This window comes from Rana temporaria, chromosome 7, assembly GCF_905171775.1.
Source record: "Rana temporaria chromosome 7, aRanTem1.1, whole genome shotgun sequence".
NCBI classification, from domain to species: domain Eukaryota; kingdom Metazoa; phylum Chordata; class Amphibia; order Anura; family Ranidae; genus Rana; species Rana temporaria.
Genome location: NC_053495.1, coordinates 208,664,470 through 208,687,375, shown reverse-complemented (window position 1 = coordinate 208,687,375; position 22,906 = coordinate 208,664,470). Strand labels below are relative to the sequence as shown.

Sequence of the window (22,906 nt, the reverse complement as noted above, 5' to 3'; positions counted from 1 at the left end):
AAACGGGCTGGAAACAATTGCATAAGAGGGTAGTAATTTACAATTACCCTGACCATGCATACATTAAAATAGCTAAAAAGTGCAGTGCTGAAATAAAAAAAAAACTTACATGACAGTCACCACATGTGAACATAAACAATCCAATGTGATAATGAACAAATATTATCAGGGAGCGCAATATATGGTCTCCTACAGTTGACCATCTTCTCCCTCTGATCAGGCCCCTCGGCTATGGTTTCGTTTTTGGAGTGTGGGCTGATTTACCACTAGGGACACCATCGTGCTTTCAGGCTGGGTTCTCACTATCGGAGCATGCGGCTCACAGCAGGGTCCCGGTGCGTCCCCGTTCACCGTTTCAGGTCCGATTTCAGCCCGAATTTTTGGCTGAATTTCTTCTTGTACTCTGGCAAATGCTCCAATGCCTAATCTGGTACTTTGTCAGTGGTGCTTCTGTCCCCCGCCGTGTACCGATCCGGTCCCCCTCCATGCTCTGCTCTTGTACCCTGCTGTGCTCTGCATCGGTCTCCATGCTCCGCTCGTGTCCCCCGCCGTGCTCTGCTCGTGTCCCCCGCCGTGTACCGCTCCGTTCCCCCTCCGTGCTCTGCTCCTGTACCCTGCTGTGCTCTGCATTGGTCACCCGCTGTGCTCCGCTCGGGTCCCCCTCCGTGCTCTGCTCTGGTCCCCTCCCCTCTGTGTACCGCTCTGGTCCCCCGCCGTCCTCCGCTCCCCTCTGTGTACCGCTCTGGTCCCCCGCCGTCCTCCGCTCCCCTCTGTGTACCGCTCTGGTCCCCCGCCGTCCTCCGCTCCCCTCTGTGTACCGCTCTGGTCCCCCGCCGTCCTCCGCTCCCCTCTGTGTACCGCTCTGGTCCCCCGCCGTCCTCCGCTCCTCTCTGTGTACTGCTCCGATCCCCCGCTGTCCTCCGCTCCCCTCTATGTACCTTTCAGGTCCCCCGCTCCCCTCCTGTGTACCGCTCCCGTTCCCAGCTGTCCTCCGCTCCCCTCTATGTACCTTTCAGGTCCCCCGCTCCCCTCCTGTGTACCGCTCCCGTTCCCAGCTGTCCTCCGCTCCCCTCTATGTACCTTTTCGGTCCCCCGTCGTCCTTTGCTCCCCTCTGTGTACTGCTCCCGTCCCCCGCCATCCTCCGCTCCCCTCTGTGTACCACTCCGGTCCCCGGCCGTCCTCCGCTCCCCTCTGTGTACCGCTCCGGTCCCCCGCCGTCCTCCGCTCCCCTCTGTGTACCGCTCCGGTCCCCCGCCGTCCTCCGCTCCTCTGTGTACCGCTTCGGTCCCCCGCCGTACTCCTCCCCCCCCCCCCTCTGTCCCCCATCTGTCAGGATGGAGAGCAGAGGAAGGAGCCCTTTTCCGAATGAACAGTCAGTGATCTTTTTTTTTTCTTTTTTTTTTGTCAGTGATCACTGACTGCCCATTCAAAACTGAGCATAGTAACTGTGTTACAATGTCTCAGTTTATGAATAGAGAGGAGCTGCTGTCTCCTTTACATTCATCTACAGTGCAGTTGAGCCTGCAGAGAAAGGGACTGGGGAATCTGTGTCCTTAGTCCCTTTCCCTGTCTCAAAGAGGAGATAACAGGGGTTAAAACCCCCAATATCTCACCAAAGCCGCCCCCCCCCTACAGGGCTGATAAAAGCAAAAAAAAAAAAGAATTGTAAAAATAATAAAGTTAAATAAAAAAAAAACACACTGGCACCAAAAGACTCCAAAAGAAAGCATTGTAAAAAAAAGAAAAAATTGTAAAGAATATTTAAAAAAAAATAATTGTAAAAAAATAAATAATAAAAAAAAAAACTGACAGTCCACGCGTCAGTACTGCATATTAGTGTCACTGTCAAAATAAAATAAAATTGAAAAAAAAAGTATCGGTATTCGGTATCGGTGAGTACTTGAAAAAGAGTATCGGTACCAGTGGTTTTATACAGATATTATAATGTATGGTACCTTTAAAAGTCATTTCGTTTATCCATGTTCGAGGTTTTCATGAATTTCTATCAAGTTGTGATGTCAGTACCAAATATTTCAAAACTCTATATGGACCCGCCCATTTGTATTTTATTTTGAATTGTAAATGATTGTAGTAATTACATAGCGTGTCCTTATTACAATTCTTCCTGCACATGTTTCCTACAATATGCAAATCTGAACACTGCTGTGAATTACACAATTCTTCCACGTGACTTCTGGAATGCCGGGAGATAGGAGGCGGCATGCCCCGGTTCTGACTTGGAGATAGGAGGCGGCATGCCCCGGTTCTGACTTGGAGATAAGAGGCGGCATGCCCCGGTTCTGACTTGGAGATAGGAGGCGGCATGCCCCGGTTCTGACTTGGAGATAGGAGGCGGCATGCCCCGGTTCTGACTTGGAGATAGGAGGCGGCATGCCCCGGTTCTGACTTGGAGATAGGAGGCGGCATGCCCCGGTTCTGACTTGGAGATAGGAGGCGGCATGCCCCGGTTCTGACTTGGAGATAGGAGGCGGCATGCCCCGGTTCTGACTTGGAGATAGGAGGCGGCATGCCCCGGTTCTGACTTGGAGATAGGAGGCGGCATGCCCCGGTTCTAACTTGGAGATAGGAGGCGGCATGCCCCGGTTCTGACTTGGAGATAGGAGGCGGCATGCCCCGGTTCTGACTTGGAGATAGGAGGCGGCATGCCCCGGTTCTGACTTGGAGATAAGAGGCGGCATGCCCCGGTTCTGACTTGGAGATAGGAGGCGGCATGCCCCGGTTCTGACTTGGAGATAGGAGGCGGCATGCCCCGGTTCTGACTTGGAGATAGGAGGGGGCATGCCCCGGTTCTGACTTGGAGATAGGAGGCGGCATGCCCCGGTTCTGACTTGGAGATAGGAGGCGGCATGCCCCGGTTCTGACTTGGAGATAGGAGGCGGCATGCCCCGGTTCTGACTTGGAGATAGGAGGCGGCATGCCCCGGTTCTGACTTGGAGATAGGAGGCGGCATGCCCCGGTTCTGACTTGGAGATAAGAGGCGGCATGCCCCGGTTCTGACTTGGAGAAGATCTAAACCCAAGAATAAAAGTCTAATACAGACATTTTCAACCAAGGTCCCATGGACTCCTAGGGGGTTCCTCCAGAGGTTGTTGGGGTTTCCTTGAGTAATGAGAATTTTTATTTTTTACTTTTTTTTTTTATTCTTTAATTAACAACTTGAGACCCGCGCTATTGACAAAAGACGTCAACAGCGCGGCTCTCATGTGCCAACTGGACGTCTTTGGACGTCATTTAAAGTGCATTACCCGCGCGCGCCTCTGGGGGGCGCGCAGCGGGTAAACGCTGTCTATGCGCATCGCTGGGAAGCCGATGCGTGTACCTGGGGGCCGCGATGTCCGCCGGGTACGTGCCATCGTCGGGAACACAGCAGGGATGTGGAGCTCTGTGTGTAATGATGGGGTGTAAACACAGAGCTCCACGTCCTGTCAGAGGAGAGGAGACCGATCTGTGTCCCTTGTACATAGAGACACAGCATCGGTCACCTCCCCCAGTCACCCCCCTCCCCCCACACAGTTAGAACACACCCAGGATACACATTTAACCCCTTCCTCGCCCCCTAGTGTTAACCCCTTCACTGCCAGTCACATTTATACAGTAATTAGTGCATTTTTATAGCACTGGTCGCTGTATAAATGTGAATGGTCCCAAATTTGTGTCAAAAGTGTCCGAAACGTCCGTCGCAATATCGCAGTCCCAATAAAAATCGCAGATCACCGCCATTACTAGTAAAAAAAAAAAATCATAAAAAAAAAATCATAATTCTGTCCCCTATTTTGTAGGCGCTATAACTTTTGCGCAAACCAGTCGCTTATTGCAATTTTTTTTTTTTTTTACAAAAATACGTTGAAAAATCCGTATCGGCCCTAACTGAGAAAAAAAATAGTTTTTTTAAAAAAAAAAAATGGGATATTTATTATAGCAACAAGTAAAAAATATATATATATTTTTTGAATTTTCGCTCTTTTTTTGTTTATAGCGCAAAAAATAAAAAACGCAGAGGTGATCAAATACCACCAAAATAAAGCTCTATTTGTGGGGAATAAAGGACGTCAATTTTGTTTGGGAGCCACGTCGCACGACCGCGCAATTGTCAGTTAAAGCGACGCAGTGCCGGAAGCTGAAATTTCGCCTGGGCACGAAGGGGGTTTATGTGCCCAGTAAGCAAGTGGTTAAAGGTTTACACCCAGGATTCACAATGTGTCAGGAAAAAGCATAGCTTATGATAAATTGACAACAAATATCTTAATGGACAGGCAAGGTATGCAGGTGTAAGTTATGCAAGGTATGGAAGGTATTCATTCCGAAAAATCGTGAAGTAGCGATCGGATCTCCCAGATTAGATAACAAATTGTACGTTACAAAGTATCAAAGACGATTGACATAAAGCTGACCATGATTCGGGATCATGCATGAAAAGAGAAACCGAGCTACAGCAAGCTGTGTCCTGCAAGAGGGATGTTCCATCAGTCAGCCTGGGTTCACACGTTACTGGACACCTCATGTAATTTACATGCGATGTCTGTGCGCTTCAATTTGTACCATGCATTTTGTATGGCTCAGGCCCGGTTCACACTGCAGAATTCACAGCAAATTCTGTGCGGTTTCTGCACCACATCAAAATCACACGAACTGCTGCAGGTGTGTATGTTAAGTTTTTTGTTTTTTTTTATGTTTTTTTTTTTTTTTTTTTTTAAAGCGGGAGTTCACCCATTTATTTATTTTTTGATCTTTTCCCCTTAGATTCCCGTTTTGTCTAGGGGAATCGGCTAGTTGTTTTAAAATATGAGCCATACTTACCGTTTACGAGATGCATCTTCTCCGTCACTTCCGGGTATGGGTCTTCGGGAGCGGGCGTTCCTTCTTGTTTGACAGTCTTCCGAGAGGCTTCCGACGGTCGCATCCATCGCGTCACTATTAGCCGAAAGAAGCCGAACGTCGGTGCGGCTCTATACTGCGCCTGCGCACCGACGTTCGGCTTCTTTCGGGAAATCGTGACGCGATGGATGCGACCGTCGGAAGCCTCTCGGAAGACTGTCAATCAAAATAGGAACGCCCATACCCGGAAGCGACGGAGAAGATGCATCTCGTAAACGGTAAGTACAGCTCATATTTTAAAACATCTAGCCGATTCCCCTAGACAAAACGAGCAGGAATCTAAGGGGAAAAAGTCATATATACGGGTGAACCTCCGCTGTGTATTTTGTGCGTGTACTCGAGAGAGGAGCCGGACTGCAGGAGTTGGGAGTAGGCAGGCCTCCCCCAGAGGCAATCTGCCACCTTTCTCCATGCCCCGGGTGGCAATGGCGGGTGTGTGAGGGGGTCCTCCCACATAGCCCGCCCTACCTACTCCGCTTTGAAGCCCAACGGGGCAGAGGGACTCCCTATAAGGGAGTGAGAGGATATAGCCCGCTCAACCAGCCCTGTTAGTCCTTCGCCTCTCTTTTTAGAGACCGCGTGGTCAAAGTGCGTGCATGTTAACCCAATTTCGAGTGCGTGTAAGTGTGGTGGTTTTTGTGGGAGGGGGGGTGGGCGTACTAAGCGCAGGCTTACCTCACATAGCACACCCACCAAACTCAATTCACATGTAACCGAGACCGGGATCCGAACCCCTAGCTGCAGAGGTGAATGGCTTGTCAGCGCAGTGCCAATCGCGTTGAGCCACCGCAGCTCCCTGTGTGTATGTTAAGTTAAACCCCCCCCCCCATCTGGTCACAGAACGCAGTGCGATTTGCAGAATGAGATTGCATGGGTGTGAACACCCATGGGATCTGTGTATGGTGCGGCAAAAAAATATGTCAAATGTGGTGTGATTTGAGCCATACAGAATTATTGGCTCAAATCGAACTGCAGAAAAATCGCATGCGATTTGAACAGGAATGCGGTGAGGAACCAGGACTCAGATGCGGGGAAAAAAAGAAGGGTCCTGCACCATTTTTCTGCAGTCGCTATGCAATTTGAGGCCTGGTTCACACCGGATGCGGTGTGGGAACCGCATGCAATTTGAACAGGAGTCAAACCGCATTCCTGTTCAAATCACATGCGATTCTGCAGCAGTGCAATTTGAGCCAGTTATTCTGTATGGCTCAACTTTGACTGCATCCGCACCAAGAACCCGTTTTCTTGCTGCACCAGAATCGGATCGCATGGGTGTTCGCAGCCGTGTGATCCAATTCTGCAAATCACACTGCGTTTTGCAAACCGATTTTGGGTGATGTTAACTTAATATACACTCCCATAGCGGTTCGCTTTAACGGGGTGCGATTTTTGATGTGGTGTGTAAACTGCACAGAATTTGCAGCAAATTCCACATCGCATCTCTGTGAACTGGGCCTGAATCATATCGCATTGGATGTTCACATGCAATGAGATTTTGGCAATTGCACTGCGTTTTACGAGCTGTTTTGGGGTGTCGTTAATCTTACATTGACACCCGCAGCAGTTCACATGGACGCTGTGCGATTTCAGTGTGGTGCAGGATTCGCTCAGAGCAAACCAGATTTTGCATTTTGTGATAGAGAAGTTTGGAGGAAGAAATAACAGAAAAAAAGGGGGTAAGAAATGTCTCAGCATGTGAGAGCTCAGCGTTTGAGGGCTCAGCGTTCAAGGGCTTAGCGTGTCAGAGCTCAGCGCATCAAAGCTCAGCGTTTGAGGGCTCAGCATGTGGGGACTCGGCGTGTGAGGGCTCAGCATTTGGGGGCTCAGCGTGTCAGAGCTCAGCGTTTGAGGGCTCAGCGTTTGGGGACTCGGCGTGTGAGGGCTCAGCGTGTGAGGGCTCAGCCTGTCAGAGCTTGGCGTGTCAGAGCTCAGCGTTTGAGGGCTCAGCGTGTTAGAGCTCAGCGTGTCAGGACTCGGCGCGTGAGGGCTCGGCATTTGGGGGCTCAGCGTTTGAGGGCTCAGCGTGTCAGAGTTTAGCGTTTGAGGGCTCAGCGTGCCATTGCTCAGCGTTTGGGGACTCGGCATGTGAGGGCTCAGCGTGTCAGAGCTCGGCGTTTTGAGGGCTCGGCGTTTGAGAGCTCGGCGTGTGAGGACTCGGCGTGTGAAGACTCGGCGTGTGAGGACTCGGCGTGTCTGAGCTCAGCGTTTTGAGGGCTCAGCATGCCATTGCTCAGCGTTTGAGGGCTCAGCGTGTCAGAGCTCAGCGTTTTGAGGGCTCAGCGTGCCATTGCTCAGCGTTTGAGGGCTCAGCGTGTCAGAGCTCAGTGTTTGAGGACTCGGCGTGCCATTGCTCAGCGTTTGAGGGCTCAGCGTGTCGGAGCTCAGCGTTTTGAGGGCTCAGCGTGCCATTGCTCAGCGTTTGAGGGCTCAGCGTGTCAGAGCTCAGTGTTTGAGGACTCGGCGTGTCAGAGCTCAGCGTTTTGAGGGCTCAGCGTGCCATTGCTCAGCGTTTGAGGGCTCAGCGTTTAAGGCTAAAGGGAGCAATTTAGAAACGTTGACTTTATACATTTTAACAGTTTTTTTGGCAATCACTTAAAATAAATAACTTCTCTCTTCCCCACGTCTCTCTAACACCTACTATTCCACCTGAGTTCCCTAACAATGGCAATGACCTGTAGATGACATTTAGGTCTGATTCACACCTTTGCATTTTTAGAGCTTTTTGCAGATTTGCACTACAGAACCTGTTCCATAGGGAATCCTGTTAGATGGAGTGTAGCGCAAATCTGCAAAATGCAAAAAGCACAAAAAAATACATAGGTGTGAATCGAGCCTCACGTGGCCTTTTCCGTTCTCACGGCCTCTTGCTGCATGGATATGATGACATCTCATCTATAGTCATGTCAGGTATATTTGCACAGGTGATGTAAGTAAAGTTTCCTTGTGTTTGTGAAGTTGCGACATCATTGTGTTGATTTAGAAAGCAGCGAGTTATGTAAGATGCCGAATAATTTCCTTTTCTGTTGTAAAATAAATAAATAAAGATCTCTCCTTGTAGAGCCATGATCTGTATATATCTGTATAGTGCACCTGTGATCACATGAACATTCTTCTCACTGATCACCAATGTAAGGGACATTCTTCCCACTGATCACCAATGTAAGGAACATTCTTCCCACTGATCACCAATGTAAGGAACATTCTTCCCACTGATCACCAATGTAAGGGACATTCTTCCCACTGATCACCAATGTAAGGGACATTCTTCTCACTGATCACCAATGTAAGGAACATTCTTCTCACTGATCACCAATGTAAGGGACATTCTTCCCACTGATCACCAATGTAAGGAACATTCTTCCCACTGATCACCAATGTAAGGAACATTCTTCCCACTGATCACCAATGTAAGGGACATTCTTCCCACTGATCACCAATGTAAGGGACATTCTTCTCACTGATCACCAATGTAAGGAACATTCTTCTCACTGATCACCAATGTAAGGAACATTCTTCTCACTGATCACCAATGTAAGGGACATTCTTCTCACTGATCACCAATGTAAGGGACATTCTTCTCACTGATCACCAATGTAAGGGACATTCTTCTCACTGATCACCAATGTAAGGGACATTCTTCCCACTGATCACCAATGTAAGGAACATTCTTCCCACTGATCACCAATGTAAGGGACATTCTTCCCACTGATCACCAATGTAAGGAACATTCTTCTCACTGATCACCAATGTAAGGAACATTCTTCTCACTGATCACCAATGTAAGGGACATTCTTCCCACTGATCACCAATGTAAGGGACATTCTTCCCACTGATCACCAATGTAAGGGACATTCTTCTCACTGATCACCAATGTAAGGGACATTCTTCCCACTGATCACCAATGTAAGGGACATTCTTCTCACTGATCACCAATGTAAGGGACATTCTTCCCACTGATCACCAATGTAAGGGACATTCTTCCCACTGATCACCAATGTAAGGGACATTCTTCCCACTGATCACCAATGTAAGGGACATTCTTCCCACTGATCACCAATGTAAGGAACATTCTTCCCACTGATCACCAATGTAAGGAACATTCTTCTCACTGATCACCAATGTAAGGAACATTCTTCCCACTGATCACCAATGTAAGGGACATTCTTCCCACCGATCACCAATGTAAGGGACATTCTTCCCACCGATCACCAATGTAAGGGACATTCTTCTCACCGATCACCAATGTAAGGGACATTCTTCCCACTGATCACCAATGTAAGGGACATTCTTCTCACTGATCACCAATGTAAGGGACATTCTTCCCATTGATCACCAATGTAAGGGACATTCTTCCCACTGATCACCAATGTAAGGGACATTCTTCCCACTGATCACCAATGTAAGGGACATTCTTCCCACTGATCACCAATGTAAGGGACATTCTTCCCACCGATCACCAATGTAAGGGACATTCTTCCCACCGATCACCAATGTAAGGAACATTCTTCTCACTGATCACCAATGTAAGGAACATTCTTCTCACTGATCACCAATGTAAGGAACATTCTTCCCACTGATCACCAATGTAAGGGACATTCTTCTCACTGATCACCAATGTAAGGAACATTCTTCCCACTGATCACCAATGTAAGGGACATTCTTCTCACTGATCACCAATGTAAGGAACATTCTTCCCACTGATCACCAATGTAAGGGACATTCTTCTCACTGATCACCAATGTAAGGAACATTCTTCCCACTGATCACCAATGTAAGGAACATTCTTCTCACTGATCACCAATGTAAGGAACATTCTTCTCACTGATCACCAATGTAAGGAACATTCTTCTCACTGATCACCAATGTAAGGGACATTCTTCCCACTGATCACCAATGTAAGGGACATTCTTCCCACTGATCACCAATGTAAGGGACATTCTTCTCACTGATCACCAATGTAAGGAACATTCTTCCCACTGATCACCAATGTAAGGGACATTCTTCTCACTGATCACCAATGTAAGGAACATTCTTCCCACTGATCACCAATGTAAGGGACATTCTTCTCACTGATCACCAATGTAAGGGACATTCTTCCCACTGATCACCAATGTAAGGAACATTCTTCTCACTGATCACCAATGTAAGGGACATTATTCTCACTGATCACCAATGTAAGGGACATTCTTCCCACTGATCACCAATGTAAGGAACATTCTTCCCACTGATCACCAATGTAAGGGACATTCTTCTCACTGATCACCAATGTAAGGGACATTCTTCTCACTGATCACCAATGTAAGGGACATTCTTCTCACTGATCACCAATGTAAGGAACATTCTTCTCACTGATCACCAATGTAAGGAACATTCTTCCCACTGATCACCAATGTAAGGGACATTCTTCTCACTGATCACCAATGTAAGGAACATTCTTCTCACTGATCACCAATGTAAGGAACATTCTTCCCACTGATCACCAATGTAAGGGACATTCTTCTCACTGATCACCAATGTAAGGAACATTCTTCTCACTGATCACCAATGTAAGGGACATTCTTCTCACTGATCACCAATGTAAGGGACATTCTTCTCACTGATCACCAATGTAAGGGACATTCTTCTCACTGATCACCAATGTAAGGAACATTCTTCTCACTGATCACCAATGTAAGGGACATTCTTCCCACTGATCACCAATGTAAGGAACATTCTTCTCACTGATCACCAATGTAAGGAACATTCTTCTCACTGATCACCAATGTAAGGAACATTCTTCTCACTGATCACCAATGTAAGGGACATTCTTCCCACTGATCACCAATGTAAGGAACATTCTTCTCACTGATCACCAATGTAAGGGACATTCTTCTCACTGATCACCAATGTAAGGGACATTCTTCTCACTGATCACCAATGTAAGGGACATTCTTCTCACTGATCACCAATGTAAGGAACATTCTTCTCACTGATCACCAATGTAAGGGACATTCTTCCCACTGATCACCAATGTAAGGAACATTCTTCTCACTGATCACCAATGTAAGGAACATTCTTCTCACTGATCACCAATGTAAGGAACATTCTTCTCACTGATCACCAATGTAAGGGACATTCTTCCCACTGATCACCAATGTAAGGGACATTCTTCTCACTGATCACCAATGTAAGGGACGTTTTTGGTGATACGTAAACATGACCGGATCGGTACACTTTTTTTCGTTTTGACCCTAACTTTAGCCATATCGTTCTTCAATATTTGTAAACAAAATTTTAAAAATAAAATAAAATGCTGTGACCTGAATTACACCTACTTTAGGTCCATCCTGTATTTGGGCAATGTAGGGCTTTGGGATGAGATTTATTCGGAATACAGAATGTCCTCATAAGATCATCGATCAAACAAATTAAAGATTGTTCCTTCCTTGTTCTGGAGCCACCGCTTCCTTCAGAGGGTAAAAGTTTAATGAGGATTTCATAACGGCGACACGGATATCCTGCGCTCCCCATGCAAATCTCAGGAATCCTGCTGGTAGTTGTAGAAGACGGATATCTCATCTGTAGCCATGCCAAGTATATTTGCATAGGTGATTTAATCATAAATTATTTCCTATGTTTGCAAAGTTGTGATAACATTTATATTGATTTAGAAAGTAGTGAGTTGTGTAAGATTCTGAATAATATCATTTCCTCTCGTAAAATATAAAGATCTCACCTTGTACAGTCATGGTCAGAAATAGTGTCCCATCATTGGTGTCAGTGGGAGGAATAGTGTCCCATCATTGGTGTCAGTGGGAGGAATAGTTCCCCATCATTGGTGTCAGTGGGAGGAATAGTGTCCCATCATTGGTGTCAGTGGGAGGAATAGTGTCCCATCATTGGTGTCAGTGGGAGGAATAGTGCCCCATCATTGGTGTCAGTGAGAGGAATAGTTCCCCATCATTGGTGTCAGTGGGAGGAATAGTGTCTCATCATTGGTATCAGTGGGAGGAATAGTGTCCCATCATTGGTGTCAGTGGGAGTAATAGTTCCCCATCATTGGTGTCAGTGGGAGGAATAGTTCCCCATCATTGGTGTCAGTGGGAGGAATAGTGTCCCATCATTGGTGTCAGTGGGAGGTATAATGTCCCAACATTGGTGTCAGTGGGAGAAATAGTGCCCCATCATTGGTGTTAGTGGGAGGAATAGTGCCCCATCATTAGTTACAGTGGGAGGAATCGTGCCTCAACATTGGTGTCAGTAGGAGGAATAGTTCCCCATCATTGGTGTCAGTTGGAGGAATAGTACCCCACCATTGGTGTCAGTGGGAGGAATAGTGTCCCATCACTGGTGTCAGTGGGAGGAATAGTGTCCCACCATTGGTGTCAGTGGGAGGAATGGTGTCCCATCATTGGTGTCAGTGGGAGGAATAATGTCCCTATCATTGGTGTTAATAGGAGGAATAGTGTCCCATCATTGGTGTCAGTGGGAGGAATAGTGTCCCATCATTGGTGTCAGTGAGAGGAATAGTGTCCCATCATTGGTGTCAGTGGAAGGAATAGTGTCCCATCATTGGTGTCAGTGAGAGGAATAGTGTCCCATCATTGGTGTCAGTGGGAGGAATAATGTCCCTATCATTGGTGTTAATAGGAGGAATAGTGTCCCATCATTGGTGTGAGTGGGAGGAATAGTGTCCCATCATTGGTGTCAGTGGGAGGAATAGTGCCCCATCATTGGTGTCAATAGGAGGTGTCGAGAACTTTGCCGCAAGGGCCAGATAAAATCAAGTGAAGGGCCGCATCTTGCCCACGGGCCACATTTTTGGAGACCACTTTCTTGGTGTCAGGAAAACTTGTCAGGAGTGACTCATGCAGATAGCATAGGAGGTAATGACTAAGCTCTAACATTTGTGCGAAACCCGTCTACTTTTTTGTTCCCTGCTCCATCTGTCAACCACTTGTCATATGAAGCTTCAATAAAAGGATTTTTGGAAGTGCAGTAATCCGGGATCATTTCCTTATGTTAAACAGAAATGACACTTGGTGCTCTGGACCGAGACAAGTACACACTATAGAAGGATATGCTTTGTTCATATTTCATGTCTGAGGTTTACAACCACTTTAGTATTGAAGGCCCGGCACTCTCGGGACCGGGTTACATTCTGCTCCTTGTTAGAGATACGGGCCCGGATTCAGGTAGATTTGCCCCTTATTTGCGGAGGCGCAGGGCAGCGTTTTTGCCCTGCGCCCCCGCAAATTTACTGCGCTACCCGCGATTCACGGAGCAGCAGCTCCGTAAATTGCGTGTGCGCTGTGTAAATTTGCCCTGCGTAAGGGCGCCTAATGTAAATGATCCCGTAGGGGGCGGGAATCATTTAAATTAGGCGCGCTTCCGCCCTGAGCGTAGAGTGCATGCTCCGTCGGGAAACTTTCCCGACGTGCATTGCGGCAAATGACGTTGCAAGGACGTCATTTGCTTCAAAGTGAACGTGAATGGCGTCCAGCTCCATTCACGAATCACTTACGCAAACGACGTGGATTTCAAATATCGCGACGCGGGAACGACGGGTATCCTTTAGCATTGGCTGCGCGTGCTATTAGGATGTGCAACCTTACGCGAAACCCGACGTACGCAAACTACGTAAATTGCGTACGCAGGGCTCGCGCAACGTTGTGAATCAGTGTTAGTATGCAATTTGCATACTATACACGGAGCACAACGGGAACGCCACCTAGCGGCCATCGCAAGAATGCAGCCTAAGATATGCGTGGCATAAGAGCCTTATGCTACGCAGATTTTAGGCTGCAGTCGGCGTTACGATGTTCCTGAATCAGGAGCATTAGTAACGCCGGGGCAAGTAAGCAATTGCGCTGTGTAACCTATGGTTACACAGGCGCAATTGCTACTTGAATCCGGGCCACGGTATTTAGTCATTTTCTGTGTCTGTTATATTCAGTCTTCAGCAGCTCATAAATCTTCCCCGTCCTGTTTTGTCTGCGATTTTTTTTTTTTTTTTTTGCGGCTACATTTGGAAACCAGCGAAGGGTATTTATAGAAATGATCTGTCGAGAGATAAAATAAATAGTTGGGTTTAAAAAAGGATTATCCTAAATTGGGAATTAGCGGGCTGATCTCTGATCCTCTTCTGCAGCATGTGGAAATATCGATTTGCCTTCAGAGTTGGGAGATCAATAAAGTTTTCAGACTTTTCACCTACAAGAAAATGTTCATAGTATTTATTTCAGAGAGAATCTTTCACATTATTATTGTGCATAAAATCACTACTAAACAAAATGCCTACTAACGTCTCTTAACCACTTAAAGGAGTTCTCTGACCTAAAACTTTTAACCCCCGCTGTGCCCGGGCTGTAAAACTATACAAAATAAACTTTCACTTACCTGCCTACGATCCCCCGTTGTTCCGATATCGCCGTCCCGTTCTCCGGTCCCGGTCTCCGGTCCCGGTCTCTTCCGCTTCCTGCGGGTCGGTGACTCACAGTGCGCTCAGCCTATCAGCGGCCACGACGGGACATTGCTGCGGCCGCTGATAGGCTGAGCGCACTGTGAGTCACCGACCCGCAGGAAGCGGAAGAGTCCGATATCGCCGTCCCGTTCTCCGGTCCCGGTCTCTTCCGCTTCCTGCGGGTCGGTGACTCACAGTGCGCTCAGCCTATCAGCGGCCGCAGCAATGTCCCGTCGTGGCCGCTGATAGGCTGAGCGCACTGTGAGTCACCGACCCGCAGGAAGCGGAAGAGACCGGGACCGGAGAACGGGACGGCGATATCGGAAACAACGGGGGATCGTAGGCAGGTAAGTGAAAGTTTATTTTGTATAGTTTTACAGCCCGGGCACAGCGGGGGTTAAAAGTTTTAGGTCAGAGAACTCCTTTAAGGACCACCTCCTGCACATTTACGTCGGCAGAATGGCACGGCTGGGCACATGTATGTACAGGTACGTGCTGTGCTATTGTCCAGCCGCGCGCCCGCGCCCCCGGTCCGTTTTATAAAAATGCAATGAAACTATCCCCTATTTTGTAATCGCTATAAATTTTGCGCAAACCAATCGATAAACGCTATATTGCGATTTTTTTTTTACCAAAAATAGGTAGAAGAATACGTATCGGCCTAAACTGAGGAAATTTTTATATATATATTTTTGGGGGATATTTATTATAGCAAAAAGTAAAAAACATAGAATTTTTTTCAAAATTGTCGCTCTTTTGTTTGTTTATAGCGCAAAAAATAAAAACCGCAGAGGTGATCAAATACCACCAAAAGAAAGCTCTATTTGTGGGAAAAAAAGGACGCCAATTTTGTTTGGGAGCCACGTAATATATGTGATGAAATACTAATTGAATTCTATTGGTCTTCATGATGAACTGTATTCTGATTCCATTTGTGCCTTTATTTGTGATTTTCGCCACATTCCAGGAAGAGAAGGATTGAATTTATCCTCTTGTGTTACAGATTCTATGCTTCATGCCTTTGACTCCGTTGGACACAGTTTAGGCCCAGGTACTATGAAACCAAACCCCTCCCCCCTTCCTCGCTCCCCCCCCCCTTGCTCTCTGCGTACCTCCTCGCTCTGTACTGCAGCGACATTATGCCGCCCTTCCTTGCGTATGGCAGCCATGTTGGGAGGCATTGATGTGCTTTTACAGCTTTCCGTTAACCAACTTAGAAAAAGCTTCTTCCTCCTGTGATATCTCATCCAATTCAAGTAGATGTACGTTTTATATTTTAGTATCCAGGAAATCCCTCTCAGACCCACATTACATTGGGTGCAGGCACACATGGGGGGGTGAAGGCACCATCAGCTAGAACTATGGAGGCACCGTCAGATAGAACTGTGGAGGCACCGTCAGATAGAACTGTGGAGGCACCATCAGATAGAACTGTGGAGGCACCGTCAGATAGAACTATGGAGGCACCATCAGATAGAACTATGGAGGCACCATCAGATAGAACTTTGGAGGCACCGTCAGATAGAACGGTGGAGGCACCGTCAGCTAGAACTATGGAGGCACCATTAGATAGAACTTTGGAGGCACCGTCAGATAGAACGGTGGAGGCACCGTCAGCTAGAACTATGGAGGCACCATTAGATAGAACTGTGGAGGCACCATCAGATAGAACTGTGGAGGCACCGTCAGCTAGAACTATGGAGGCACAGTCAGATAGAACTGTGGAGGCACCGTCAGATAGAACTATGGAGGCACCGTCAGCTAGAACTATGGAGGCATCACCAGATGGAAGGTCAGCCATGTTGGGAGGCATTGATGTGGTTTCCCATAAACCAACTTAGAAGAAGCTTCTTCCTCCTGTGATATCTCATCCAATTCAAGCAGATGTAATTTTTATATCGTAGTATCCAGGAAATCACTCTCAGACCCACATTACATTGGGTGCAGGCACACATGGGGGGGTAAGGGCACCGTCAGCTAGAACTATTGTGGCACCATCAGATAGAACTTTGGAGGCACCGTCAGATAGAACGGTGGAGGCACCGTCAGCTAGAACTATGGAGGCACCATTAGATAGAACTGTGGAGGCACCATCAGATAGAACTGTGGAGGCACCGTCAGCTAGAACTATGGAGGCACAGTCAGATAGAACTGTGGAGGCACCGTCAGCTAGAACTATGGAGGCATCACCAGATGGAAGGTCAGCCATGTTGGGAGGCATTGATGTGGTTTCCCATAAACCAACTTAGAAGAAGCTTCTTCCTCCTGTGATATCTCATCCAATTCAAGCAGATGTAATTTTTATATCGTAGTATCCAGGAAATCACTCTCAGACCCACATTACATTAGGTGCAGGCACACGGGGGGAATTTCTCTAAAGTAGAGTTACTCTTTAAAGGGTCCCCAAAAAATTACATTGATGGTGGTAAATTAGAAGAATGACCATTATATTGGTGGCCAGAATGACTCCCTTGCAGTCATGGAAGTGGCAAGTGGAGTTTGACCTGGAACTGTGGAGGCACCGTCAGATAGAACTGTGGAGGCACCGTCAGATAGAACTGTGGAGGCACCGTCAGATAGAACTGTGGAGGCACCGTCAGATAGAACTGTGGAGGCACCGTCAGATAGAACTGTGGAGGCACCATGAGATAGAACTGTGGAGGCACCATGAGATAGAACTGTGGAGGCACCATGAGATAGAACTGTGGAGGCACCATCAGATAGAACTGTGGAGGCACCGTCAGATAGAACTGTGGAGGCACCATCAGATAGAACTGTGGAGGCACCGTCAGCTAGAACTATGGAGGCACCGTCAGCTAGAACTATGGAGGCATCACCAGATGGAAGGTCAGCCATGTTGGGAGGCATTGATGTGGTTTCCCATAAACCAACTTAGAAGAAGCTTCTTCCTCCTGTGATATCTCATCCAATTCAAGCAGATGTAATTTTTATATCGTAGTATCCAGGAAATCACTCTCAGACCCACATTACATTGGGTGCAGGCACACGGGGGGAATTTCTCTAAAGTAGAGTTACTCTTTAAAGGGTCCCAAAAAAATTAGATTGATGGTGGTAAATGGGAAGAATGACCATTTACATTGGTGGCCAGAATGACTCCCTTGCAGTCATGGAAGTGCCAAGTGGAGTTGGACTTGGAACTATGGAGGCACCATGAGATAGAACTGTGGAGGCACCAGGAGATAGAACTGTGGAGGCACCGTCAGATAGAACTGTGGAGGCACCAACAGATAGAACTGTGGAGGCACCAACAGATAGAACTGTGGAGGCACCATCAGATAGAACTGTGGAGGCACCATCAGATAGAACTGTGCAGGCACCATCAGATAGAACTGTGGAGGCACCATCAGATAGAACTGTGCAGGCACCATCAGATAGAACTGTGGAGGCACCATCAGATAGAACTGTGGAGGCACCATCAGATAGAACTGTGGAGGCACCATCAGATAGAACTATGGAGGCACCGTCAGCTAGAACTATGGAGGCACCGTCAGATAGAACTGTGGAGGCACCGTCAGATAGAACTGTGGAGGCACCATCAGATGGAAGGTCAGCCATGTTGGGAGGCATTGATGTGGTTTCCCATAAACCAACTTAGAAGAATCTTCTTCCTCCTGTGATATCTCCTCCAATTCAAGTAGATGTAAGTTTTATATCGTAGTATCCAGGAAATCACTCTCAGACCCACATTACATTGGGTGCAGGCACACGGGGGGGGTTTCTGTAAAGTGAAGTTACTCTTTAAAGGGACCCAAAAAAAATACATTGATGGTGGTAAATGGGAAGAATGACCCTTTACATTGGTGGTCAGAATGACTCCCTTGCAGTCATGGAAGTGCCAAGTGGAGTTGGACCTGGAACAATGAAGGCACCGTCAGATAGAACTGTGGAGGCACCATGAGATAGAACTGTGGAGGCACCGTCAGATAGAACCATGGAAGCACCATGAGATAGAACTGTGGAAGCACCATGAGATAGAACTGTGGAAGCACCATGAGATAGAACTGTGGAGGCACTGTCAGATAGAACAGTGGAGGCACCGTCAGATAGAACCATGGAGGCAACGTCAGATAGAACTGTGGAAGCACCATGAGATCGAACTGTGGAGGCACCGTCAGATAGAACTGTGGAGGCACTGTCAGATAGAACTGTGGAGGCACTGTCAGATAGAACTGTGGAAGCACCATGAGATAGAACTGTGGAGGCACCATGAGATAGAACTGTGGAAGCACCATGAGATAGAACTGTGGAAGCACCATGAGATAGAACTGTGGAGGCACCATGAGATAGAACTGTGGAGGCACCATGAGATAGAACTGTGGAGGCACCATGAGATAGAACTGTGGAGGCACCATGAGATAGAACTGTGGAGGCACCGTCAGATAGAACTATGGAGGCATCACCAGATGGGAGGTCAGTTAGCTACAGCTCAGGGAACCTCTTGCCACCACTGGAGGAACCCTAGGCTTGCAGGGAACCCAGGTTGAAAATAGTTGTTCTAGATCCCACAGGTATATGCATAGTTACATTGATCCAAGCTGAAGCAATGTAACTATGTAATATCCATGCCTGGAATTCTTCTTCAAAGACTTTCCCCCACTTTGCCAACACCTGAAGACACAGGATCCACATTCCCTAAACAACATTACTCCTCAGTTTTGGATGAGGATATTGCCTTCCAACATGCTTTTCTTCCTTCACCTGACCCTTTGCCGAATATGCCCACCTCCTGTTTTCTTTAGTCCTTTGCCTTCTTTAGCTTCTTCTCCTGTAATCCCTCGCACACAAGCGCCGCAGAGCCTTCTCGCTTCTGAAACTGGCTTCTAGGCGGCCCCTTGTCCTTGGGGCCCTTTTTAAAAGCAAACGTGAAACTCTTCAGCATGCGGGATGTTAACCTCTCTGCCATGAAGCCGTCTCTGCTTTGTTCAGCTTGGCCAAAATACAACTTCCACTTTTGAACAGACTTCACAAATATGAATGCATTTTCAAGAGTCTATTATTAATTATGAATTAAGACTATGATTGTATTGTTAGTACCTTGTACAGCTGAAGGTCCAGGTTTTATGTAATTGCACTCGAGACACCTTTGCTGGTCCATTTTTACTTGACTTTGAGTCCCTGGCCCCTAAACATGGATGGATTAAAGTGTTTGTAAACCTGCAATACATTTGTTTATTCGGCAATAACTTTTTCATTACTTTTTGGATACAGTAAGGGAGGGTTATAACCTTCGTCAGGCTTGTGTTTTTTTTTTTTTCTTAGCCATCTGTGTCCCTTTGGGGAGATTTCCCTTTACTTCCTGTCCCATAGCCAAACAGGAAGTGAGAGGAAATCCCTCCAAAGTGAGGCAATCCTTGTTTGTCACCAGAACTAGTGTCCCCTATTTTTTTCTGTGACATCACAAAATTTGAGATTTTCTTACTTTAAAATGTACGCAGATCAGCCATAACATTATGTAGGCCCCCTTTTATCACCAAAATAGCCCTGACCCAGTGAGGGTTGGACCCCACTAGACAAAGCATCACACTACCTTTTTTTTCCCATCTTGGTGCCATCTCTTCCTCAGATAAGTGAAGCAGATCCACACGATTTAACAGAAAACCCGATTCCTCAGACCAGGCTACCTTCTTCCATTGCTCCGTGCTCTAGTTCTGATGCTCACGTGCCCATTGTGAGGGCTTTTGGCGGTGGACATGGGTCAGCATGGGCACCGTGACCGGTCTGTGAGCTATGCTCTGTGTGTTATGACACTTTCTATGGGAACCAGCATTCACTTTTTCTGCAATTTGAGCTCCAATAGCTCTTCTATTGATCAGACTACACGGGCCAGCCTTCTCCCCCCACCCCCATCAATGAGCCTTCCCTCCCCACTTCCGTCAATAAGCCTTCCCTCCCCAGCTCCATCAATGAGCCTTCCCTCCCCACCTCCATCAATGAGCCTTCCCTCCCCACCTCCATCAATGAGCCTTCCCTCCTCACCTCCATCAATGAGCCTTCCCTCCCCACCTTCATCAATGAGCCTTCCCTCCCCACCTTCACCAATGAGCCTTCCCTCCCCACCTTCATCAATGAGCCTTCCCTCCCCACCCCCATCAATGAGCCTTCCCTCCCCACCCCCGTCAATGAGCCTTCCCTGCCCCACCTCCGTCAATGAGCCTTCCCTGCCCCACCTCCGTCAATGAGCCTTCCCTGCCCCACCTCCATCAATGAGCCTTCCCTGCCCCACCTCCGTCAATGAGCCTTCCCTGCCCCACCTCCGTCAATGAGCCTTCCCTCCCCACCTCCGTCAATGAGCCTTCCCTCCCCACCTCCGTCAATGAGCCTTCCCTCCCCACCTCCATCAATGAGCCCTCCCTCCCCACCTCCATCAATGAGCCCTCCCTCCCCACCCCCATCAATGAGCCTTCCCTCTGAACCTCCATCACTAAGCCTTCCATCGCCACCTCCACCAATGAGCCTTCCCTCCCCACCTCCATCAATGAGCCTTCTCTCCCCACCTCCATCAACGAGCCTTACCTCCCCACCTCCGTCAATGAGCCTTCCCTCCCCACCTCCGTCAATGAGCCTTCCCTCCCCACCTCCGTCAATGAGCCTTCCCTCCCCACCTCCGTCAATGAGCCTTCCCTCCCCACCTCCATCAATGAGCCTTCCCTCCCCACCCCCATCAATGAGCCTTCCCTCCCCACCCCCATCAATGAGCCTTCCCTCCCCACCCCCATCAATGAGCCTTCCCTCCCCACCCCCATCAATGAGCCTTCCTGCCAAACCTCCATTAATGAGCCTTCCCTCCCCACTTCCGTCAATAATGCCGCGTACACACGGTCGTTTTTCGGCATGAAAAAAAATGTCATTTTTTCATCATAAAAAAAAAAAGTTTTTCCAACTTCATCATTAAAAACGATGTTGCCCACACAACATCGTTTTGGAAAAATTATGAACAAAGCGCGGTGACGTACAACACGTACGACGGAACTCGAAAGGGGAAGTTCTATTCGCCTTTGGGCTGCTTTTAGCTGATTCCTTGTTAGCAAAAGACGATTTGCGATTATTTGTCTGTTACAGCGTGAATGTGCTTACTCCATTATTAATGGTAGTTTTACCAGAACTAGCGCTCCCGTCTCATAACTTCGCTTCTGGGCATGCGCGGTTTTAAAACGTCGTTTTTGCCCACACACGATCATTTTTTACATCACAAAAAATGACATTTTGAAAAACGACATTAAAAAATGCAGCATGCTCGACTATTTTTTTGGTCGCTTTTCAGAAGATGAAAAACGATGTGAAGCCCATACACCATCATTTTAAATGACGTTTTTAAAAATGTCGTTTTTTTTCATGCCGAAAAATGATCGTGTGTACGCGGCATAAGCCTTCCTTCCCCACCTCCATCAATGAGCCTTCCCGCCGAACTTCCATCAATGAGCCTTCCCTTCCCACCTCCATCAATGAGCCTTCCTGCTAAACCTCCATCAATGAGCCTTCCCTCCCCACCTCCATCAATGAGCCTTCCCGCCGAACTTCCATCAATGAGCCTTCCCTCCCCACCTCCATCAATGAGCCTTCCCTCCCCACCTCCATCAATGAGCCTTCCCTCCCCACCTCCATCAATGAGCCTTCCCTCCCCACCTCCATCAATGAGCCTTTCCTTCCCACCTCCATCAATGAGCCTTCCCTCCCCACCTCCGTCAATGAGCCTTCCCTCCCCACCTCCGTCAATGAGCCTTCCCTCCCCACCTCCGTCAATGAGCCTTCCCTCCCCACCTCCGTCAATGAGCCTTCCCTCCCCACCCCCATCAATGAGCCTTCCCTCCCCACCCCCATCAATGAGCCTTCCCTCCCCACCCCCATCAATGAGCCTTCCTGCCAAACCTCCATTAATGAGCCTTCCCTCCCCACTTCCGTCAATAATGCCGCGTACACACGGTCGTTTTTCGGCATGAAAAAAAATGTCATTTTTTCATCATAAAAAAAAAAAGTTTTTCCAACTTCATCATTAAAAACGATGTTGCCCACACAACATCGTTTTGGAAAAATTATGAACAAAGCGCGGTGACGTACAACACGTACGACGGAACTCGAAAGGGGAAGTTCTATTCGCCTTTGGGCTGCTTTTAGCTGATTCCTTGTTAGCAAAAGACGATTTGCGATTATTTGTCTGTTACAGCGTGAATGTGCTTACTCCATTATTAATGGTAGTTTTACCAGAACTAGCGCTCCCGTCTCATAACTTCGCTTCTGGGCATGCGCGGTTTTAAAACGTCGTTTTTGCCCACACACGATCATTTTTTACATCACGAAAAACAACATTTTGAAAAACGACATTAAAAAATGCAGCATGCTCAAATTTTTTTTTTGGTCGTTTTTCAGAAGATGAAAAACGATGTGAAGCACACACACGATCATTTTAAATGATGTTTTTAAAAACGTCGTTTTTTTTCATGCCGAAAAATGATCGTGTGTACGCGGCATAAGCTTCCTTCCCCACCTCCATGAATGAGCCTACCCGCCGAACTTCCATCAATGAGCCTACCCTTGCCACCTCCATCAAT

General features: G+C 47.6%; 1 protein-coding gene across 4 annotated transcripts in view; it reads left to right on the top strand.

Annotated features, from left to right (window-relative positions):
* The window catches only part of ST3GAL3 (ST3 beta-galactoside alpha-2,3-sialyltransferase 3), a 345,449-nt gene that overhangs the window by 62,802 nt on the left and 259,741 nt on the right, over positions 1-22,906 (top strand). For 2 of the 4 annotated variants that reach the window (XM_040360920.1, XM_040360918.1), the window contains exon 2: positions 15,343-15,390. The exons of the other annotated variants lie outside the window; for them this stretch is intronic. In XM_040360920.1, the coding sequence (XP_040216854.1) occupies positions 15,343-15,390 (48 nt within the window). The remainder of the gene's footprint in view (positions 1-15,342; positions 15,391-22,906) is intronic. 4 annotated transcript variants of the gene reach the window in all.